Source organism: Mesoplodon mirus (assembly GCF_964341445.2).
Source record: "Mesoplodon mirus genome assembly, chromosome: 10".
In the NCBI taxonomy this organism is placed as follows: domain Eukaryota; kingdom Metazoa; phylum Chordata; class Mammalia; order Artiodactyla; family Ziphiidae; genus Mesoplodon; species Mesoplodon mirus.
In genome coordinates this window covers 48,134,034-48,155,651 of record NC_138986.1, presented here as the reverse complement: position 1 = coordinate 48,155,651, position 21,618 = coordinate 48,134,034, and the positions used below count along the sequence as shown (strand labels likewise).

Here is a 21,618-nt window from a genome sequence, read left to right as displayed (position 1 = left end):
GCTAATGAAAAGAACTTTTACCTTTAAATATATACTCTTCAGGATTTATTCTTTTAAACAATAAGCATGTAGAAAAATGTGAAATGGAAAACCTCTCTCCAAACCCAAACAAAACAAAACAAAAAAACCCACTTTAATTAGAAAACAGTGAACACGTGGAAAGACTATGGAGAAGACTGAAGACAATTTCAGGTCAAAAAGAGTCTTGGAGGTTGACTTATTTATATACCAGGCCAAATTGTACACTCAAATTTTTCCTTTTTATTCCTTGACATAAAATGCATTAGTGTTCGTAACGGCATTTTTTTCTAAGCCAACATATGGAATGAAGAGATGGAGAGAGAGATTTACTGAGTGTTATCAGTAAAGAGGTGGGTAAGCAAGGGACAAGGGGGGCAGAGTCAAGATGGCATAATAGGAGAACGTGGATTCACATCTCCTCAAAACTAGGGCACCTACCAGACACCAGTGGGGGACCATAGACACCCAGGGGATGGGAGGAACCCCCAGTGACTGGGTAGGACATGGGGCATGGGGGGAGTGAAGGGGGAGGAGAAATGGAGGTGGCCCAGGACTGCCGCCCCTGAGGGGCAGCTGGGGAGGGGAAAGGATCCCACGACCGAAGGGGGAAATTGGGGGATCACTGGAAGGGCAGAGGATCAAAAGGGAGCATGGCCAGGCTTCCCCTGCCCACGTGGACCCACAGGAACCTGATGAGATCCCGGGCCTGATCCTCTGCCCACCTAGGTGCCCTCCAGCCGTGCGGGTCCTGAAGGAATGGGAGGGAGGAAAGGGGGAGCAAAAATAAAGGCTGGACCTCTGGGACTGGCTGAGGGGTGGCTGGGGGAGGGAAGGAGTTTCTATACCCAGTGGGACCCACCCATGGTTAGGGGTCCAGCGGTGATGGGGGAGACCCTGGGGGAGACAGTGCGGGAGTGGTGTCGGGCTGTTGGGCTCCCGGGCCTAATCCTGTGCCCTCCGAGCCTCCCTCCTGCAGAGTAGAGCCCAAGCCCCACCCCTACACCCCCACCCAGGGCCCCACCTCTACACTCAGAGACCCACCCCAAGTGCTGGGCCTAAACCCCACCCACACACCCTCACTCAGGGCCCTACCTCCAAACTCTGGAACTCCACCTCCAGAGGCCCTCCTTTCCACGTGCTGCCTCTCCCCGCTAAGGAGAGGCCCCACCCCACACTTGAACACCCCTGCCCCACCAACCACCTAGGTCCTGCCCCACCCTAAACCCTGCCTCTGCCTAAGTTACACCCCCCATCTAAACTCCACCCACATAGCCAAGGCTTTTTTTTTTCTTTTCTTTTTTCCTCTTTTAGATTGGGGTTCTGTTTTCCTTTGTTGATTCAATGTTGATTCTTTAATATTTTTATTTTTCCTAATATTTTATTTTTCTAATTTTATTTTATTCTTTATACTTTGTTATTGTTCTCTCCTTTTGGCTTGTTCTCCCCTCCTTTCTTTTTTCTGTTGTGGTTTTATTTTACCTTGTTGCAGTACTTTCAATTATAGTTTTATTTTTCATAATATATTTTCTATCTTTCTAATTTTGTTTTTTTATTCTTTGATATTGTACTGCTCCTTTCTCTCTCTCTCTCTCTTTTAACCGTCCCAGGAAGCTTGCGAGATCTTGGTTCCCAGGCCGGAGGTCGGGTCCGAGTCACTGTGGTGGAAACTACAAGTCCAAACTGCTGGACTAACAGAGAACCTCAGGCCCCAGGGAATATCAATCAGAGTGAGGCCTCCCGGAGGTCCTCATCTCAGCACCAAAACCCAACCCTATCTAACTGCCTGCAAACTCCAGTGCTGGACGTCTCAGGTCAAACAACCAGTGAGACAGAAATACAGCACCACCCATCAAAAAAAAAAAAAAAAAAACTACAAAAAAATACGTTACAGACGGAGCAAGGTAAACCCACAAGACCAAATACATGAAGACAAAATAGGCAAACTACCTGAAAAAGAATTCAAAGTAATGACAGTAAAGATGATCCAAAATCTCGAAAACAGAATGGAGAAAATACAAGAAACATTTCACAAGGATCTAGAAGAACTAAAGAGCAAACAAAGAGTGATGAGCAACACAATTACTGAAATTAAAAATACTGTAGAAGGAATCAACAGCAGAATAACTGAGGCAGAAGAATGGATAAGTGTCCTGAAAGATAAAATAGTGGAAATAACTACTGCAGAGCAGAATGCAGAAAAAACGATGAAAAGAATTGAGGACAGGGCCTCCCTGGTGGCGCAGTGGTTGAGAGTCCGCCTGCCGATGCAGGGGATATGGGTTCGTGCCCCGGTCTGGGAGGATCCCATATGCCGCGGAGCGGCTGGGCCCGTGAGCCATGGCCGCTGGGCCTGCGCATCCGGAGCCTGTGCTCCGCAACGGGAGAGGCCACAACAGTGAGAGGCCCGCATACCGCAAAAAGAAAAAAAAAAAAAAAAAAAAAAAAAAAGAATTGAGGACAATCTCAGAGACCTCTGGGACAACATTAAATGCACCAACATTCGAATTATAGGGGTCCCAGAAGAACAAGAGAAAAAGAAAGAGACAGAAAATATTCGAAGAGATTATAGTCGAAAACTTCCCTAACATGGGAAAGGAAATAGTCAAGTACAGGAAGCACAGAGAGTACCATACAGGATAAATCCAAAGAGAAACATGCCAAGATACATATTAATCAAACTATCAAAAATTAAATACAAAGAAAAATTATTAAAAGCAGAAAGGGAAAAGTAACAAATAACATACAAGGGACTCCCCATAAGGTTAATAGCTGATTTTTCAGCAGAAACACTGCAAGCCAGAAGGGAGTAGCAGGACATATTTAAAGTGATGAAAGGGAAAAACCTACAACCAAGATTACTCTACCCAGCAAGGATCTCATTCAGATTCAATGGAGAAATTAAAACCTTTAAAGATAAAGCAAAAGTTAAGAGAATTCACCACCAGCTTTACGACAAATGCTAAAGGAACTTCTCTGGGCAGGAAACACAAGAGAAGGAAAAGACCTACAAAAACAAACTCAAAACAATTAAGAAAATGGTAATAGGAACATACATATCAATAATCACCTTAAATGTAAATGAATTAAATGCTACAACCAAAAGACATAGACTGGCTGACTGGATACAGAAACAAGACCTGTACATATGCTGTCTACAAGAGACCACTTCAGACCTAGGGACACATACAGACTGAAAGTGAGGGGATGGAAAAAGATATTCCATGCAAATGGAAATCAAAAGAAAGCTGGAGTAGCAATTCTCATATCAGACAAAATAGACTTTAAAATAAAGACTACTACAAGAGACAAAGAAGGACACTACGTAATGATCAAGGGATCAGTCCAAGAAGAAGATATAACAATTGTAAATACTTATGCACCCAACATAGGAGCACCTCAGTACACATGGCAAATGCTAACAGCCATAAAAGGGGAAATCAACAGTAACACCGTAATAGTAGGGGACTTTTAACACTCCACTTTCACCAACGGACAGATCATCCAAAATGAAAATGAATAAGGAAACACAAGCTTTAAATGACACACTAAGATGGACTTAACTGATATTTGCAGGACATTCCATCCAAAAACAACAGAATACACTTTCTTATCAAGTGCTCATGGAACATTCTCCAGGATAGACCATATCTTGGGTCACAAATCAAGCCTAGGTAAATTTAAGAAAACTGAAACTGTATCAAGTATCTTTTCTGACCACAATGCTATGAGACTAGATATCAATTACAGGAAAAAAACTGTAAAAAAATACAAACACATGGAGGCTAAACAATACACTACTAAATAACCAAGAGATCACTGAAGAGATCAAAGAGGAAATCAAAAAATACCTAGAAACAAATGACAATGAAAGCACAATGACCCAAAACCTATGGGATGAAGCAAAAGCAGTTCTAAGAGGGAAGTTTATAGCATACAATGCTACCTCAAGAAACAAGAAAAATCTCAAATAAACAATCTAAACTTACACCTAGAGTAATTAGAGAAAGAAGAACAAAAAACCCCCAAAGTTAGCAGAAGGAAAGAAATCACAAAGATCAGATCAGAAATAAGAAATAAATGAAAAAGAAATGAAGGAAACAACAGCAAAGAGCAATAAAACTAACAGCTGATTCTTTGAGAAGATAAACAAAGTTGATAAATCATTAGCCACACTCATCCAGAAAAAAAAGGAGAAGACTCAGATCAGTAGAATTAGAAATGAAAAAGGAGAGGTAACAAATTACACTGCAGAAATACAAAGGATCATGAGAGACTTCTACAAGCAACTATATGCCAATAAAATGGACAAACTGGAAGAAATGGACAAATTCGTAGAAAAGCACAACCTTCCGAGACTGAACTGGGAAGAAATAGAAAATATAAACAAATGACAAGCACTGAAATTGAAACTGTATGATTAAAAATCTTCCAACAAACAAAAGCCCAGGACCAGATGGCTTCACAGGCGAATTCTATCAAACATTTAGAGAAGAGCTAACACCCATCCTTCTCAAACTCTTCCAAAATATAGCAGAGGGAGGAACATTCCCAGGCCCATTCTACGAGGCCACCTTCACCCTGATACCAAAACCAGACAAAGATGTCACAGAAAGAGAAAACTATAGGCCAATATCTCTGATGAACATAGATGCAAAAATCCTCAACAAAATACTAGCAAACAGAATCCAACAGCACATTAAAAGGATCATACACCATGACCAACGGGGTTTATCCCAGGAATGAAGGATTCTTCAATATATGCAAATCAATCAATGTGATACACCATATTAACAAATTAAAGGAGAAAAACCATATGACCATCTCAATCGATGCAGAAAAAGCTTCTGACAAAATTCAACACCCATTTATGATAAAAACTCTCCAGAAAGTAGGCATAGAGGGAAACTACCGCAACATAATAAAGGCCGTATATGACAAACCCACAGCCAACATCGTTCTCAATGGTGAAAAACTGAAACCATTTCCTCTAAGATCAGGAACAAGGCAAGGTTGCTCACTCTCATGACTATTATTCAACATAGATTTGGAAGTTTTAGCCACAGCAATCAGAGAAGAAAAAGAAATAAAAGGAATACAAATTGGAAAGGAAGTAAAGCTGTCACTGTTTGCAGATGACATGATACTACACACAGAGAATCCTAAAGATGCTACCAGAAAACTACTAAAGCTAACCAATGAATTTGGTAGAACAGCGGGATACAAAATTAATGCACAGAAATCTCTTGCATTCCTATACACTAATGATGAAAAATCTGAAAGAGAAATTAAGGAAATACTCCCATTTACCACTGCAACAAAAAGAATAAAATACCTAGGAATAAACCTACCTAAGGAGACAAAAGGCCTGTATGCAGAAAATTATAAGACACTGATGAGAGAAATTAAAGATGATACAAACAGATGGAGAGATATACTGTGTTCCTGGATTGGAAGAATCAACATTGTGAAAATGACTATATTATCCAAAGCAATCTACAAATTCAGTGCAATCTCTATTAAACTACCTAATGGCATTTTTCACAGAACTAGAACAAAAAATTTCACAATTTGTATGGAAACACAAAAGACCCCAAATAGCCAAAGCAATCTTGAGAAAGAAAAACGGAGCTGGAGGAATTAGGCTCCAGGACTTCAGACTATACTACAAAGCTACAGTAATCAAGACGTGTATGGTACTGGAACAAAAACAGAAATATAGATCAATGGAACAGGATAGCAAGCCCAGAGATAAACCCACGCACATATGATCATCTGATCTTTGATAAAGAAGGCAAGAGTATACAATGGAGAAAAGACAGCCTCTTCAATAAGTGCTGCTGGGAAAACTGGACAGCTACATGTAAAAGAATGAAATTAGAACACTTCCTAACACCATACACAAAAATAAACTCAAAATGGATTAAAGACCTAAATGTAAGGCCAGACACTATAAAACTCTTAGAGGAAAACACAGGCAGAACACTCTATCACATAAATCACAGCAAGATCCTTTTTGACCCAGCTCCTAGAGAAATGGAAATAAAAATAAACAAATGGGACCTAATGAAACTAAAAGCTTTTGCATAGCAAAGGAAACCTTAAAAAAGACGAAAAGACAACCCTCACAATGGGAGAAAATATTTGCAAATGAAGCAACTGACAAAGGATTAATCTCCAAAGCATACAAGCAGCTTATGCAGCTCAATATCAAAGAAACAAACAACCCAATCCAAAACTGGGCAGAAGGCCTAAATAGACATTTCTCCAAAGAAGATATACAGACTGCCAACAAACACATGAAAGAACGCTCAATATCACTAACCATTAGAGAAATGCAAATCAGAACTACAGTGAGGTATCACCACACAAGGTCAGAATGGCCATCATCAAAAATTCTACAAACAGGGCTTCCCTGGTGGCGCAGTCGTCGGGAGTCCACCTGCCGATGCAGGGGGCGTGGGTTCGTGCCCCGGTCCGGGAGGATCCCACATGCCGCGGAGCGGCTGGGCCCGTGAGCCATGGCCGCTGGGCCTGCGCGTCCGGAGCTGTGCTCCGCGGCGGGAGGGGCCACAGCGGTGAGAGGCCCATGTACCGCAAAAAAAAAAAAAAAAAAAAAAAAATTCTACAAACAATACATGCTGGAGAGGGTGTGGAGAAAAGGGAACCCTCTTGCACTGTTGGTGGGAACGTAAACTGATACAGCCACTATGGAGAATGGTATGGAGGTTCCTTAAAAAACTAAAAATAGGGCTTCCCTGGTGGCGCAGTGGTTGAGAGTCCGTCTTCCGATGCAGGGGACACGGGTTCGTGCCCCAGTCCAGGAAGATCCCACATGCCGTGGAGCGGCTGGGCCCATGAGCCATGGCCACTGAGCCTGTGCGTCCGGAGCCTGTGCTCCGCAACGGGAGAGGCCACAACAGTGAGAGGCCTGTGTACCACAAAAAACAAAAAACAAAAAACTAAAAAAACTAAAAATAGAACTACCATATGACCCAGCAATCCCACTATTGGGCATATACCTTGAGAAAACCATAATTCAAAAAGAGTCATGTATCACAATGTTCACTGCAGCACTATTTACAACAGCCAGGACATGGAAGCAACCTAAGTGTCCATCGACAGATGAATGGATAAAGAAGATGTGGCACATACATACAATGGAATATTACTCAGCCATAAAAAGAAACGAAACTGAGTCATTTGTAATGAGGTGGATGGACCTAGAGTCTGTCACACAGAGTGAAGTCAGAAAGAGAAAAATAAATACTGTATGCTTACACATATATATGGAATCAAAAAAAAATGGTTCTGAAGAACCAAGGAGCAGGACAGGAATAAAGACACAGACGTAGAGAATGGACTTCAGGACACAAGGAGGGGGAAGGGTAAGCTGGGGCGAAGTGAGAGAGTAACAAAGACATCTATAAACTACCAAATGTAAAATAGATAACTAGTGGGAAGCAGATGCATAGCACAGGGAGATCAGCTCCTGCTTTGCGACCACCTAGAGGGGTGGGATAAGGAGAGTGGGAGGGTAACACAAGAAGGAGGGGATATGGGGATATACATATGCATATAGCTGATTCATTTTGTTATACAGCAGAAACTAACACAACATTGTTAAGCAATTATACTCCAATAAAGACGTTGAAAAAAAAAAGGGCAACGATTGCAAATTTTCTCTTCTGAATTGAGTATTTATATGCAGAAGAGAGAGAGAGATTAGCCCAGGGTAATGGGAAACAGGAAAAAATGCTGTGAGCACAATTTTGTAGAAAACAGAATAGAGTATAGTAGATATTTTTTTGGTTCATTCCCTATTTGACCACCAGGTGGCTATTTGGAGTGTGCCTTGAGATGAAGGAAGCATGTGATGGGAAGCTACGAGCAATCTGCTGGACCCCCAAAGTGATTTTAACTTCAAGAAGGCCCAGGATTCTGAAACAGGGTTACACAGAATAAAATAACACTACTGGAAGAAAAATACATTTTTCAAATAGTAACAGAAAAATCAAATGTAACAAGTCTTTTTGTTAAGGTCTATCAAATTTGCTTTAATAAATATTTTTTAACAAAGTATTTTAAATTTCGAATTTTGGGTGTGTACTTGATAAGATAAATATTCCTGAGTTTGTTACTTAATTTATCTGGGCTTCAGGGGAGAGTACAAGGCCAGGTATAAAACAGGAACTAAAAACAAAAAACAAAAAAAAAAGGAACTAAATGAATGCTGTTGAATGAAAAAATGTACAAATAAACAATTAGAGAGTTAGACTATGTCCCAATCTAATTCTCAAAAGTACAATTCTTAGTTCAAATTTAGGGTAAAAATGAGGACAATATTTAAATTTTCCTCTTAGTCTACTCATCCAATTCTTAGAAGACAGAACTGACTTGAGACCAAAAAACCAACAAAACAATCAGATTCTCTGCTATAAGGGCAAAAACATAAAACGACTGTATAAACCAGCACTGACCAAAAGAAATATCATGAAAGTCACATACATAATTTTAAATTTTCTAGTTGTCACATTAAAAAAAGGTAAAAATAGGTTAAATTAATTTTAAAATATTTTCATTTAATCCAATACATCAAAAACTACCCTTTCAACATGTAATCAATATAAAAAATTACTGATAAGGTACTTTATATTCTATTTTCCTATTAAGTCTTTGAAAGCAGAATGCATTTTACATTTATAGCACATCTCAATGAGGTTGCAAAATTTTTAATGGAAACAAATTAGTTAAAATTAAACGAAATTTAAAATTCCATTCCTAGATGTATAAGCCCAATTAAAAATTCTCAATAGCCATGTAGCTAGTGGCTACCATACTGACAGGACAGGTATAAACAATTAAAATATATTCTAATTTTCACCTCATTGCCAGTCACATATGTTACTGTTGTGTTTTCTTTAATACACATAAATTTACAGTGAACCATTCATACATATTCTCCAGTGAGAATGTACATTTTTACAAGATAGCTTCCTAGTCTTTTGCATACAGTCTGTGCTGTGAAGGTAACTGGGTTATAAAGATTATGTGAACAAATGAACTATAGCAAGCACTAATCCACTGAGCCAACCAAATAGAAAACACAAGTAGACATCACATTTGGGATGGGATATAATATAATCCCAGAGTAACATACAGAGTTTCCAATAGCTAAAAAACCTTTTCTAATTTTAGCTTCTTTTTAAATTTCAGGTATAAGCTTTGTGAAAATTGTGAGACCATAAAGCAGTCTCAATAACTGATGACTAGTTTTAAAGTTTCTCTGTTTTATATAAATATATAAAATAGAAAGGATAATAAGAACAAAATAAAGATTAACAGGTATAGAATTCAATGTATTCCTCTGTCAGTAAAAAATTTCTGTACTTGTACCATAGAATAAAATGTAAGAGTTAAAGTGCATGTGTCCTTACTGTTACCGTTTTACCTCATGTAAAGCTTTTGCCTCCTGTAAGTTTTGTATGCTGACTTTGAAACCATAAGTATTGTTTAAAGATGGTCCATCAATCTGGGAAGTGTCTTTCTTTGGAGTATTTACTGCTGCACATTGATTCTATTAAAAAAAACACAGAGCCAGAAAAAGATAAATGAGCAATTATTTCCTTTCTTTTGATTACTTATTTCTGCTTAGACAACATACTTTATGTACTTAGTAATACACGATAAACTAGCATCATCTCTTTAGATCCAAGAAGAAACTTAAGTATTTTATTAGCATTGTTTTTCAGGCTAGTAATTCAAGCTACCAGAACTGTATATATGAAGAAATATCTGATATAATCTGTAAGCCAACCATAAATTGATTTTTGAATTTACAAACCCAAAATATTGAAAATAATAGTCTTGTAGAGAGTTGACATTTTACCACATGGACATTTATCTTGAACTTTCTTGGAAGTATGACAAGCAAGCAAGCAAGCAATGTATTTGTGACTGGTTTGGCTAAAGTTTAAAGAAGATTTGAAATTGTGGGTTTTTATTTTACCCTAATACAACATGTATCTGAAAGATAAACTAAAGCATAAATAATTTTCAAGGGGTTAGAAAGAATAGAATCTATTTTTTAAAATTTTTTTTCTGATTTCCACATCCATTAACAAGTTTCCCCAAAGTGTTGATTTATGTTCACAATACACTCGTACTTATTTTTAATATATATGACTTGTAATTCAATAATACTGATTTAAAAATGAAAGTTTTAAAAAGCATTTGTAATCTCAAAATAAAAATACTAAAATATATTTTATGTAGTTAATGATATTTATGAGAGGTGACCAATACAGAAGTGATCACTATCATATATTTCTAAGGATACATGTCTAATGTATACTTTTTTCACATAACCATATATTTCTAGGTTAAGTATTACCACAATTTTTAGTATTTGAATAAAGACATTTATGATTTTTCAGAGTTTCAGTAGTAAATAATGTTGCTTTCCTTTGCTACTTAGTAAAATGAACTGAAAAATCAATGTTATATTTGAGAAAAAAGTAATAAACCAAGAAAAAGGATATATTTTTGGTGGGATCAAAAATCACTTACTTGAGCTCTGCTGTCATTGGATTGTTCTGATTTTGCCAGTAATCAGTTAATGTATTTGTATCCTCATAATCCACATTTTGGCTATCATATTCACTTTCTCTGTAATATTTGTATTTACATATAAGAATCTTTTAGATCCCAACAACAAAAAAAAACTTTAAAAAAATTAGGCAATTTCTTGTTGTCTCAAAGATATGTAAATAAAATGATGCAAAAATATAATAAAATTATTAAAAAATTGAGACACAAAGTTATCAATTATCTAACTGAAATCTAAGAATAAGAATGGATCTTATCCACTGATCTTTAAATATGTTTAGCATAGTTACCTTTGCTTGTGTTAAGAGTACTCTTCTAAAAGCGTCAGTGTTACTTCCTTTCTTATGACTCAATTTCTGGGTTTTTGGTTCTGTAGAAAGAAATTTTATATTTAACACACATCAAAATTGCCTGCTTCTGTGGGGTTTGTTTTCTTGTTGTTGTTGTTGTTTTTCCCAACTCTTAGGTACCATTCATGAGTATTGTCCTATAAATTCCTCCCAAAGACCTCATAATTTAAAAATGAAACTAATTCAAACCTGGGTTCCCCATACTAACTCTTAAAATTTGTATTATTAAATAATAACATTTAGATTTTAATTACTGATTTTTATACCTAAGTTATTATCCTAGGGAATCACTTAATCCATTTATTCACTGATTTATCAAGTATTTATGATGATGAGGAAAAGACAGTATCTACCCTTGTGGGGTCTAGAGAGAAAATCAGACATTCATCAAATATCAATACACACAGAAAAATAAAATTATAACTGGGGTAAGTACAACAAAGCGGAATATAATTGGGAATTTTTAGCCAGGGAGATTAGGAAGGTTTTTTTGAGCTAAAATCATAAGAGTAGGAATTAACTAGGAACAGAGTGTGGATTTTCCCTGATTACTGAGCAAAAAAACCTGGAGATTGATAAGGGTGAATAGAAAGCTAGGGTAGAAGCCCAGGTGAGAGATGAGGGCTTGGTAGGGGCAGAGACAGAGGTAGAGAGATCTGGGTAATTTAGGAAACAAAGAAGTGTGGAAACCACAGGATGGGCAGTGAGGCAATCAGGTATTATAAATAAATCCCTTGTTTCTGACCTGGGTAACTCAGTGACAGAGAAATGGTGGTACTATTCATTGAAATAAGGAAAAATGAAAGAGGACCAATGGTTTTCAATGTGCGGGCATGTATGTGTGTGCATAAAGTGTGCTATGTGGTTGGTGGTGAATGAATGCAGTGAGATCACAAATTAAGTTTAAAAAATACTGACCTTGTGGTGGCTTTGAGCATTCAAGTAGAAATGCCAAAGGCAGCTGGATATAGTGTTCTGGAGCTTAAAAGAGGGTTCTGAACTGGAAATTTAAATTTGTGTTATCTATAGTAATCCTGTGGGCAGGAATTAGGTCATTGAGGGAGAGAACATAGAGAGAGAAAGCTTAAGGCTAAGCCTTAATAAACTCCAACATTCAGATAATAACTGAGAATGTGAGATCAGCTTCAAAGGAGAGCAAGTAGGAAGAAACAGAGGAGCAGGAGAAAAGCTAAGGGGAGAAGCAGCTCAAAGAAGGCAGGTGTGGTCGGCAGGACAATAGCTGCTTAGAGGGCATGTGATAGGAAGACTGAAAAACATCCATTAGCTTTAGCTACCTGGAGGTTATAAAGAATCTTTACAAGAGCCATACTGGTGGGATGATGGGGACACAATCCAGTTTGGAGTGGGTTAAGAAGTGAGTAGAAGGTAAAGAAATAGAGTTGTCAAATTGGAGAAATCTTTTAAGAAATTTGGCTTTAAAGGAGAGAAGCAGAGAAAAAAGAGCAGAAGCCGGCAGATGTAAGGTCAAGGCAGGTGTTTTTTTTTTTTTTTCTATTTCAAAGGGTGGGAGAGATTTGGGTATATATCAAAGCCAATGGGAAGAATCAAGTTGAGAAGAAGCTAAGGTTTCTGAGAGGGCTCCTATATTTTACTGAGAAGGCAAGAAGATAGGACGGAAGTAGATGTAAGTATATTTCACAGGAGAAAGATAAAAAAGTTTCCAGGTGATGATGTCTTTCCAAGACATGATAAAATAACAATAATCTCTCATTAGCTGAGCTAAAATTTCCTTTAAAAAGCTCTGATTTTCATTACATAGTCTAATGCTGCTTTCATTTCTAAAATTTGAAAAGCTTTATGGAGGCTTTCTGTTACTTGTAAAACTTACCTGTTGACAAAGGGCTAAGGCCAGTTGCCTCAGGAAGCCTTTCCACAAGTTTTCTCTGTATGATTGGTGTACTATGAAGGCAAAGTGATTCACATATCCCAGTTCTTGTCCTAACATTAATTGGGGATATCACTAGAGGTTCCTGAGGCTCACTGCAGGGGCTTTTCTGTATACCATCTTTTACAGGCTTTAAGAAGTTCTCAATAGTCAGAGAATGTAGGTCCTCTACTAGTGATGAGGGTCTGTCACCTCCATTTAATGTTTTGGAATCTGGTGATGTTGCTTCTTGCCAAGGGGGAATCACTGGAGAATCAGGGGAGCTATAACCAACACAATAGTCATCATCATCATCCTCTTCTTTCTCAGCATGATCTGCAGAAGCAACTGATGGCAGCGTCTGACTTTCACTTGCAGTTCGACTGCATTCTGTGGTTGGTGCTTGTAAAGCAATCTGAAAATTATCAACATCTTCCTTGGTATGTGCTGTAGTGGGGAGTATGTGTGCAGTTGTATCCATTTTTGGAGGCACTACAGGTTTGTCATCTGGATTAACTGAGGAGCTGAAGTTGTCATCAGATTTTACAACTCCAGTTGGCTCCTTTTTAGACAGTTTCTTGGAACGTTCATATTCTTCTTTGGCTTGAAGCCATGCTTGAACCAGTTGTCGACTTGGGGCACATTTGCAAGGCATAATCACAATTTTTTTATCTTCAACCATTTTATGGCTATTACTTGACCCTTTATTGACAATTGGTTGGCCATTGTGAGGGGGTGACCCAGGTCTTGGATTTTGAGTCATTGCTGAGAATGCTGTTTTCCATAGACGAAGTCCTTCCAAGGAAAAGTCTCCCTCAAACTCAGCCAGATCATTTGGAAGTCGTGTTTCTACCATGAGAAGCCGTCCACCGATCTCCCTATAAACAACATATTTTAGAACAACTGTTTTGCCTCAAAGAGCAATTACCAAAATATTTAGCTCCTTAACCTAGAAATTTTTAAAAGTTCCTTTTGGAGTCTTAAAAATGCCCACCTCTTTCTTCCCTTTCCACACCCTACCCACCCCCTCCAACACACACATTTTATGCAGGTACACTCTATCTTTAGTCTCAATATGCTTTTCCTCACAGGTATATGACTACTAAATTAATTTCCTTTGGAAGGTATCATCAATACTGGGGAAAGAAGGTATTTTTTTTGTGTGAAGTGTCCAATGAAGCCTTCTTTTCTTCAAGGAGATGGTACAAACTCATCAGATTCCTTTCCTCTACTGATCTTAAATAATTTTCCACTGTCACCACATAAGGATAAAAACAATGAAAGAGTTTATCATCTGAGACTATATCCCTGAATTTTATCTATAGCCTCTTTCTACATTCTCTACTCTCTGTACATAGTAGTTCAGCAAAGCCAGTCAGTTCAAACAAATCTTTGTACCCTATCAAATTCCCTTAAATATTACAAAAAATTATATACAGTTGAGGTAAACAACCATAATTCTTTCTTCCCTTTACATGACAAGGTTTAATACTAACATAAGAACTTAGGAGTTGGCAGAGCCCACATAATTTAAGTGCTACTAATGTATGTGTATGTGAGGAATCACTAATTAAAAGGTAACCTGGTTTAGTTTCCAACAGTTATCATAAATATTAAGCTAAACCTCTCTCCTTCTCTAACATATCCATTGGTTCTATTTCTGCCTTCTGCAGCGACATAAAATAACTCTACTTTTTCTTCTTCATGTTATCTCTTTCATAGATATGAAGATAGTTCTTAGTTTCTTCAGTTACTCCTCATAGGGCATGATTTCCCAAATGACCTGGTCATTCTCTAGATAAAACTCAATGAACTGAATTCTTGTTTTCTGACTGAAGCTGAAGGAGCAGCACCAGAGTTACCACATTTCCTTTTCCCCTTTACATGGAAAGATTTTGGCCCCTACTATTTAACTCCATAATCAGGATCTAACACCTTGCCAACACCCACCTTGCAGCTTTATGAAAAATTAGAAGCAGGATTATTGCTATTGAAGGAAATGAGTACACATGTCATGTGACTATACCCAACTCTAATATTAATAATACAGAGATCATAATGAAGTAAAAAACAGCAAAAATTGCTGAGGTGCGGTAAGTTCAGCTTTCTTGAATACTGTCAGCAGCACGCTAATTGGTACAGCTCATGTTGTAATTAATATATATGAAGAGCCTTAAATTTTTCAGTAATCCTACTTCGAGAGCTGTAAGTAAAAATACCAAAATAGAAGAAATGCTTTATGAAGATGATACTAATCACATAATTATGTATAGTAGCAAAACAGAGAACAACCTTTCTGTCCAGTAATAATCACATGATAGAATATTATGCAGCCATTAAAATGATGCTTCAACAGACTCAAATTTAGAAAATGTTTACATTATAATGGTAAGTGAATCAATTTCAATGCAATACTGTGACTACAGTAAGAACATTTCATAAAACAAAATAAAAGCTATACTTTAAAAAAGTAAGAAAACACATTAAAATATTAATAGTGGTTGTTACTAGGTAGAGAAATGGTGTAATTTTTATTTCTTCTTTTATACTTCCTAAATTTTCTACAGTGAATACAGTTTTTAATTTAAAAAAAAAGATTGTATTTCAAATATCATGACTATCATCCTTTTATTTCAGCTGCAGAACAAGTGTCAAAGTTGGACAACAACTAATAGCAACACAGAGTAAATGACTAGCACATGATAAATTAACTGGGAATTAAAAAGATGTGTAAAGCTAAGGAAGAAAATATAGATCAATGAAAAAATATACCATAATCACTACTGGTAAAGTCAAAGCCTCCAAAATAATGGAAACTAATGTCTAAGGATTATATATTCATATTTTCCGGCAGTGAAATAAAGAGTTCCATTCATGTTAAAAGGCCACATGTGGGTACTGGGCAAAACAGAACAGCAAAACTATGTTTTAGGAAGTGTGGGGGTAAGGTAGGGGGAGGTATTTTCTGCCCTTCACTTCAAGTCCTCAGAGGAGGGAACTTCTTCTACTCTGTATTTCTGATGACTTTTTCTCACCCCTTTCTTAAATGGACTCCTGCAGAAATTACTGCCAATCTTCGGGTAAAAAGCCCAGCACTCACTGTCTCTTTCACTAGGGTCAGGAGCATGGTGGTGCTCAAGGTCAGTGCACCTTGCCTTAGTTGGCACTTGCCTTAGTTGGTGGCCTCTTGCCTTAGTTGGCACTTCATATCTCTTTCCATCATTTAGACTAAGCAGGGTCTGCCTCAGCAGTCCTAGCCATTCTTCTCTGATTCTGACTGGATGTCTGAAATGAACTGCCTCTCTCTGCAACTGATTAGGAAAAGGGATCAAAGACACGGGGGCAGGACCAAAAGCCATCACTTAAACTTCCTGGATTAAGCTATGTTCCCCAACTTAGCTCTTATCAGATATGTTCTATCTTGAGGAAGCAGGCAGGACAGGATACCTACTTAACTACTGGTTTACAAAAAGGCCAGTGCTGTGATTCCTTCAGATTTTACTATTGGCCGTGTGTGTGTGTGTGCATCTGTCTCTCTGTTTACCACTTCTCTGAAAAGATTCTTGAAAGAAGAGATAAGGGGAACCAAAATCCATATTGCACCCCTAATAACTATACAAACTAACAATAGTAACAATATGATCGAAGATGTTAGCAACATGAAAAGAGAGTGGTATGTAATAGAAACAACTTAAAATAATCTTCATTTAGAGATATATTGTAAGAGTATTTAAAACATATGTATGCTTATTTTCAAACACTTAAAAAATGAAGTTTTTAAAATTATGAAAGTTTACCATTTTAGAAATAAATACCATCTTTAAAATGATAATTATAATACTTTTATAAGCATTATGTATTAAGTATTATGACATCCTTCTTAATTTGGCGTTATGTCATAGTGAGCCTCTAATCCTTAATGTTGACGCAGTGCAAAATAATAGTAGATCCAAGACCAACACTGATCAACTTAAATAAATTTCTCTAGGTGCAACCATCCAGCTAGTTAGTGAATTTTCTTAATATGTCCATAATTATAAATTGTTTTCACAATGATATACTTACAAACACAGTATCACAGCCAAAAAAGTAGTAGTCAGGTACCAAATGTTGTTACATACATTATAATTATTCAGAGTGACCCAAGGGGAAAAAATAATTCTGATTACCTGGGCTTTTCTGGTACATCAGAAGGATTACTGCAAAATGGTTCCTGGTAAATAGTTTCTGAAAGGTCATGATCCAACAAAGTTGCCATAATTTCTTCCCTACTTGGTGGGGACATAAGTGGTTTCAGAATGTGAGCAGTTCGAGGGGTGAAACTGCCATTTTTAGATTGTGAGGGAGAGCTGGTAGACCTTGGTGAACTATCAGGAGTTGGTGTCAACATATCATTGTTTCCTGAAACATACAATTCCAAATCTTCAGAGCCTGCATCTACAAGTTCACCATCAGGGGAGGATAGTACTGTAGTAAAAGAGGTATTGACTGCATCAAGAGACTGTCCCATTTCTTTTCTGGTATGACTTTGAATCCAGTCTGAATTGCCTGGCTGTGAGAGGCTAAGAAACACTTCTTTGCTTACTGAACTCCTATTCAATCTAGATTTTTCATTTAGACAGTCCTCTGACTGCTGGACACAGAAAGACTCCATTATTGAATTAGGCTGAGTTGTTAGAGGATGAAAGGTATTTTTCCATTGATTGTGGCGATGATTCTCATTGCTATCTATGGATGATTTCTCAAATAATTCAGGACTTAGAGTACCAGATCTAATCCATGAGGTTGAGTCTGAGGCATGATGTTTGTCTTCATCACACTTCTGGTTATCATGACTTAAAAATTCAGTTTTTTCTACAGTTTGTCCTGGGAAAAGATCCTGAACTGCATCACTTAGGAACTTTTGAGGCAAATTCTGATCTGCTGGGACAAACTGACTTCCAGAATAAAAGCTACAAAATCCAGTTTGACCTATTGTATTAATATCAAAATTATAATTATGTTCAGGAGACAAGCTATCTTCAAGTGAATAACAACTTTCAAATCCTGGATCTGAAAAAAAGATGGGACTATCATCCGATACAGAGTTATCCAACTGGCCAGAGGTTGGTAAATTTAGAGAGTCTACTTTAAGAAGTTTGGGAATTTTTTCTTTAGGTTTTGTACTTCTGGGAGTTCGAGGTTTTCTTGGAGATGTTACTGATCGTGTTCGCTTAATTGATTTGTTATGCTCAAGGGAACGAGAGATATTTTTGTTTGGTTGCTGTTTATTAGATAATGGGTCTTGCATACTATTTGCATTCTGTGCTTTCTGCTGTCTTTTCTGTAACAATTCTTTTAGAACTGCCAGTCCAGACTGTCCTTCACCAAACGGTGAAGGTGTTGACACATTTCGATTTCTACACTGAGAAAGTGCTTTGGTTTGTGAAATTGCTTCTGACAATGACCTTTGCTTTACCCTTTCAGGTTTAAAATTTGACATATCTAAAATAAAGCCCCTTTGTTTTTGCTCCCATGTTATTTGTTTGATTGGGCTTCTCAAGGAAGTTACAAAGCAATTATTAGGCATCTGACTTTCCTCTGAAGCTGCATTTCCTGGAGAACAAATTTCACTGTGCTTTGACTGTTCTGCCATGCACACAATCTGCTGCTGACTGTCTTTGCAATGCAAAAAATTAGGGGCATACGTCTGGTCTGGCTTTGATTCTATGGAATTACGATATTCATTTAACTTTCCAAGAGATGACAAATAGTTTTTTTGTACATTTGCATTCTCTTCTATCTTTGGAGACATGATACCAGAAGACATCTGTGTATTCTGTGCTACCTGAGACAAATGGTTTGAAAGGTCAAATATATTTTTTTGAATCAAGGTTGATTCTTTTAGAGTAAACATAACATTTTGATTATGAGACCGTTGAACATTAATTTTTGAGATTCCAGGTCCCAAAGAACTACAAACAACTGATGAATGCAAATCATCTTGTGGACTGGGGAATGCTTGCAAATCTACAGGCTTCTTGCTTTCTAGGAAAGAAGAAAAGCAGCCAGATAAATTCTGTTGTGCATGAATTCCAGTGGGGAGAGGAGCAGAAAGGGGATGATCTATAGCAGAGCCCATTAGTGACACATCTTTCTGTTTAAAAAGTAGTTGAGAGCCTCCAGAACTATTTGAGGTCTCAGACACATTCTGATGTTTCAGCACAAACTTAACTTCAGCACCAGCTTGAGATTTTAGTTTTTCATCTTTTAGTGTTATGTGCTTTCTTGGTGTAGGTTTCTCATTTACCTTTTGTTTCTGTTTTGCTCTTGGTTTCTTTTTTCCATCATCTACTAGTTTATTTGTCTGATTTCGTTTGTTCCTTTTCTTAGTAACTACAGAAGGATTAACAAGCTTTGTTTTTGATTTCTTAACCTGCGTTCTTGCTCGACTATTTTTTCCTATACAGGAATTAACAGTCTTGCTATTATATGCATTAGGACCCTTAAAAAGCATTGCTTCTTTATTGGCAGCAGCCATAATTTCTTCAGCTCTTGGATCTGTGGGAGACCAGCAGCGAGGTGGAGAAGAGTTTATGGGACTTGTGCTTCTCTCAGAAAGAAAACCTAGTTTAGACATAACATCACTATAATTTAAGTCACAGTCTTCGGTTTCAGCATTATAAGATGGTGAGGGAGGAGAAAGAATAGCATGTGACCGTTTTTTCCTGAAAGACAAAGTTCTTTTAATATTTTCACTATTTGTCCTTTGTTGCTTACCAGATTTTTTCTTAGCAGACTTATGTTTTGATTTTCTTCTGTGACTTTTCTTTGGTGTTAGTGGATAAATAGGATATTTGGTTGCAGGGGAGTCAGGAACTTTTGGCCAAAAATCCTTCAAAGGTGCGAGCTTTTTATACAGTTCCATTTTTTCTTCTGTTAATATTACTTGTTTTTCTTTAGAGTCTATTTTTCCTAGCTTTACAAGCATATTTTTCCTCCCTCTAAATCTATTAATGATAATATACTTTATGATGACAGGGGGCAGCTTTTTAGACATTTTTCTGCGTTTTCGAGATTTGAGAGTTCCATCTAAACTTTCACCAATTTCCATGGGATGAGGTAGGCTAATTTTTGAGTTGTGTGTTATAAAACTTGACTCACTATCTTCATTCTCATAATTTACCTTGCGTTTGGCTCTAAGTGTGTATTTATTTCCATACAATCCAAAGGACTGCTCAGTTTCTAAGGCTCCTTCTCCAAAGTGAGAGTCTACGAAACTGTCTGTAGATGTTTTATTTTCAAAAGCTCCACGGCTGGCCTTAATTAAATCACTGGCCAATAAGTTATCCTTCTCAGAATTACTATTACAAGGATTATTTTGTATACAATTATCTTTTGAGGATCCAGTCTCAGTAGTTCCAGCAGAATTCTCTCGATGACCTACAAGCTTCTTTTTATTCATTTTTAACCGGGACTGTTTATTGCTAGGATGTAGTTTATATGTGACAGGAGAGAGTTTTTGTGGCCTACTAAGACAATTAGAAAGAACAACACTGGGAAAAAACATATAATGTGCTGCTTGCTGGCTGAAGCTTGGTTTTTCTGGTTTATGTTCTTGAAATTCTTCATATCTAATTTTAAGTTTATTTAGTCCACTTTCATCAGCAATGCTATCAAGAGAATGCACCATAGTTCTATTCTCCCCTGAGCATGATAGCAATTCACAATTTTCAGTTAATGATGAAGGGAATAAACTATTCAGAGCTGTGCTGTTTCCTTTTTCATTTCCTTCAGAGGATAATTTACTTTTTGAATGACTTAAGTCAGAAAAGTTGAAAGAATTTTTGCCCAATGTATTTTCGTTAGTGTGACGGTTCACATGTATAAAAGGGGCATCCTTATCAATTTTTCTAATGTTTGTATACTTTCTACTTGGTACTTGTCTTGTAACAGATGGAATATCTTCTTCATAATCAAAAATACTACTTTCACAGGAAGATACTGGGAGGACATCTTTCTTACTACTCTCTTTATGAGAGTTTTCTGAATGGACAGTACTGCTTAAAGACCCAGGGTATTTCATAGAGTAAGTGCTTTCATTTGTAAAAGAAGCAACTGAATGATCTAGACTTTTCTCTAGGTTGTTTGGCTGTGAAAGGTCTTCAATTAAATCTTCCTTGTTCAAAACATGGGAAGAAAGGGCACTTGTGTGTTTACACTGAAAGGTAATCTTAGCGGAAGATGGGGGTTCTAATGTAGCAGCATCTTTGTGAAAGATGGAAGGTTTTACTGATAGCTTGCTTGTTGCAATCACAGAAGAGTGAGTTCTAGAATTTTCATTGTTCAGTGGATTGTCTGAAATGAGGGAAAAAAGAATTTACTTCACTTCCACCCTTTTAATTTTTAAAATATTTTCCCATACCATGATACTATCACCATGAAAGAAATTATATGAAATTAAATTTGTATGTTTAAAACAGTTATCTCAACAAAAAGGTCATTCCTATCATTAGGATAATACCATAATCTAAAAAATCAAGAGTCAGTTACATTTGATTAGTAGTCATTATTTTAAACACATATTTCTTTGATCAGAAATAGATGATATCAATAGTCATGCCTTTTGGGAGAATAAGGGGAAAAATACTGTCACCTTCAAAATTTTCCATAAAATAACATGTCTTTGCATTATCACTTCAAATAAGCTGAGCATATTTCTTATAGTTTCCTATGCTACTTAAATGTTATGACGATAAACTGATTAAAGTTTATAAA

The 21,618-nt window shown here is 37.1% G+C and overlaps 1 protein-coding gene across 6 annotated transcripts in view; it reads right to left on the bottom strand.

Annotated features, from left to right (window-relative positions):
- Positions 1-21,618, bottom strand: part of REV3L (REV3 like, DNA directed polymerase zeta catalytic subunit) — a 248,567-nt gene that overhangs the window by 61,488 nt on the left and 165,461 nt on the right. For all 6 annotated transcript variants that reach the window (XM_082634116.1, XM_082634117.1, XM_082634119.1 and 3 more), the window contains 4 exons: positions 17,031-21,198; positions 12,826-13,739; positions 10,917-10,996; positions 9,470-9,595 (listed from right to left, as the gene is read on the bottom strand). In XM_082634116.1, the coding sequence (XP_082490242.1) occupies positions 9,470-9,595; positions 10,917-10,996; positions 12,826-13,739; positions 17,031-21,198 (5,288 nt within the window). The remainder of the gene's footprint in view (positions 1-9,469; positions 9,596-10,916; positions 10,997-12,825; positions 13,740-17,030; positions 21,199-21,618) is intronic.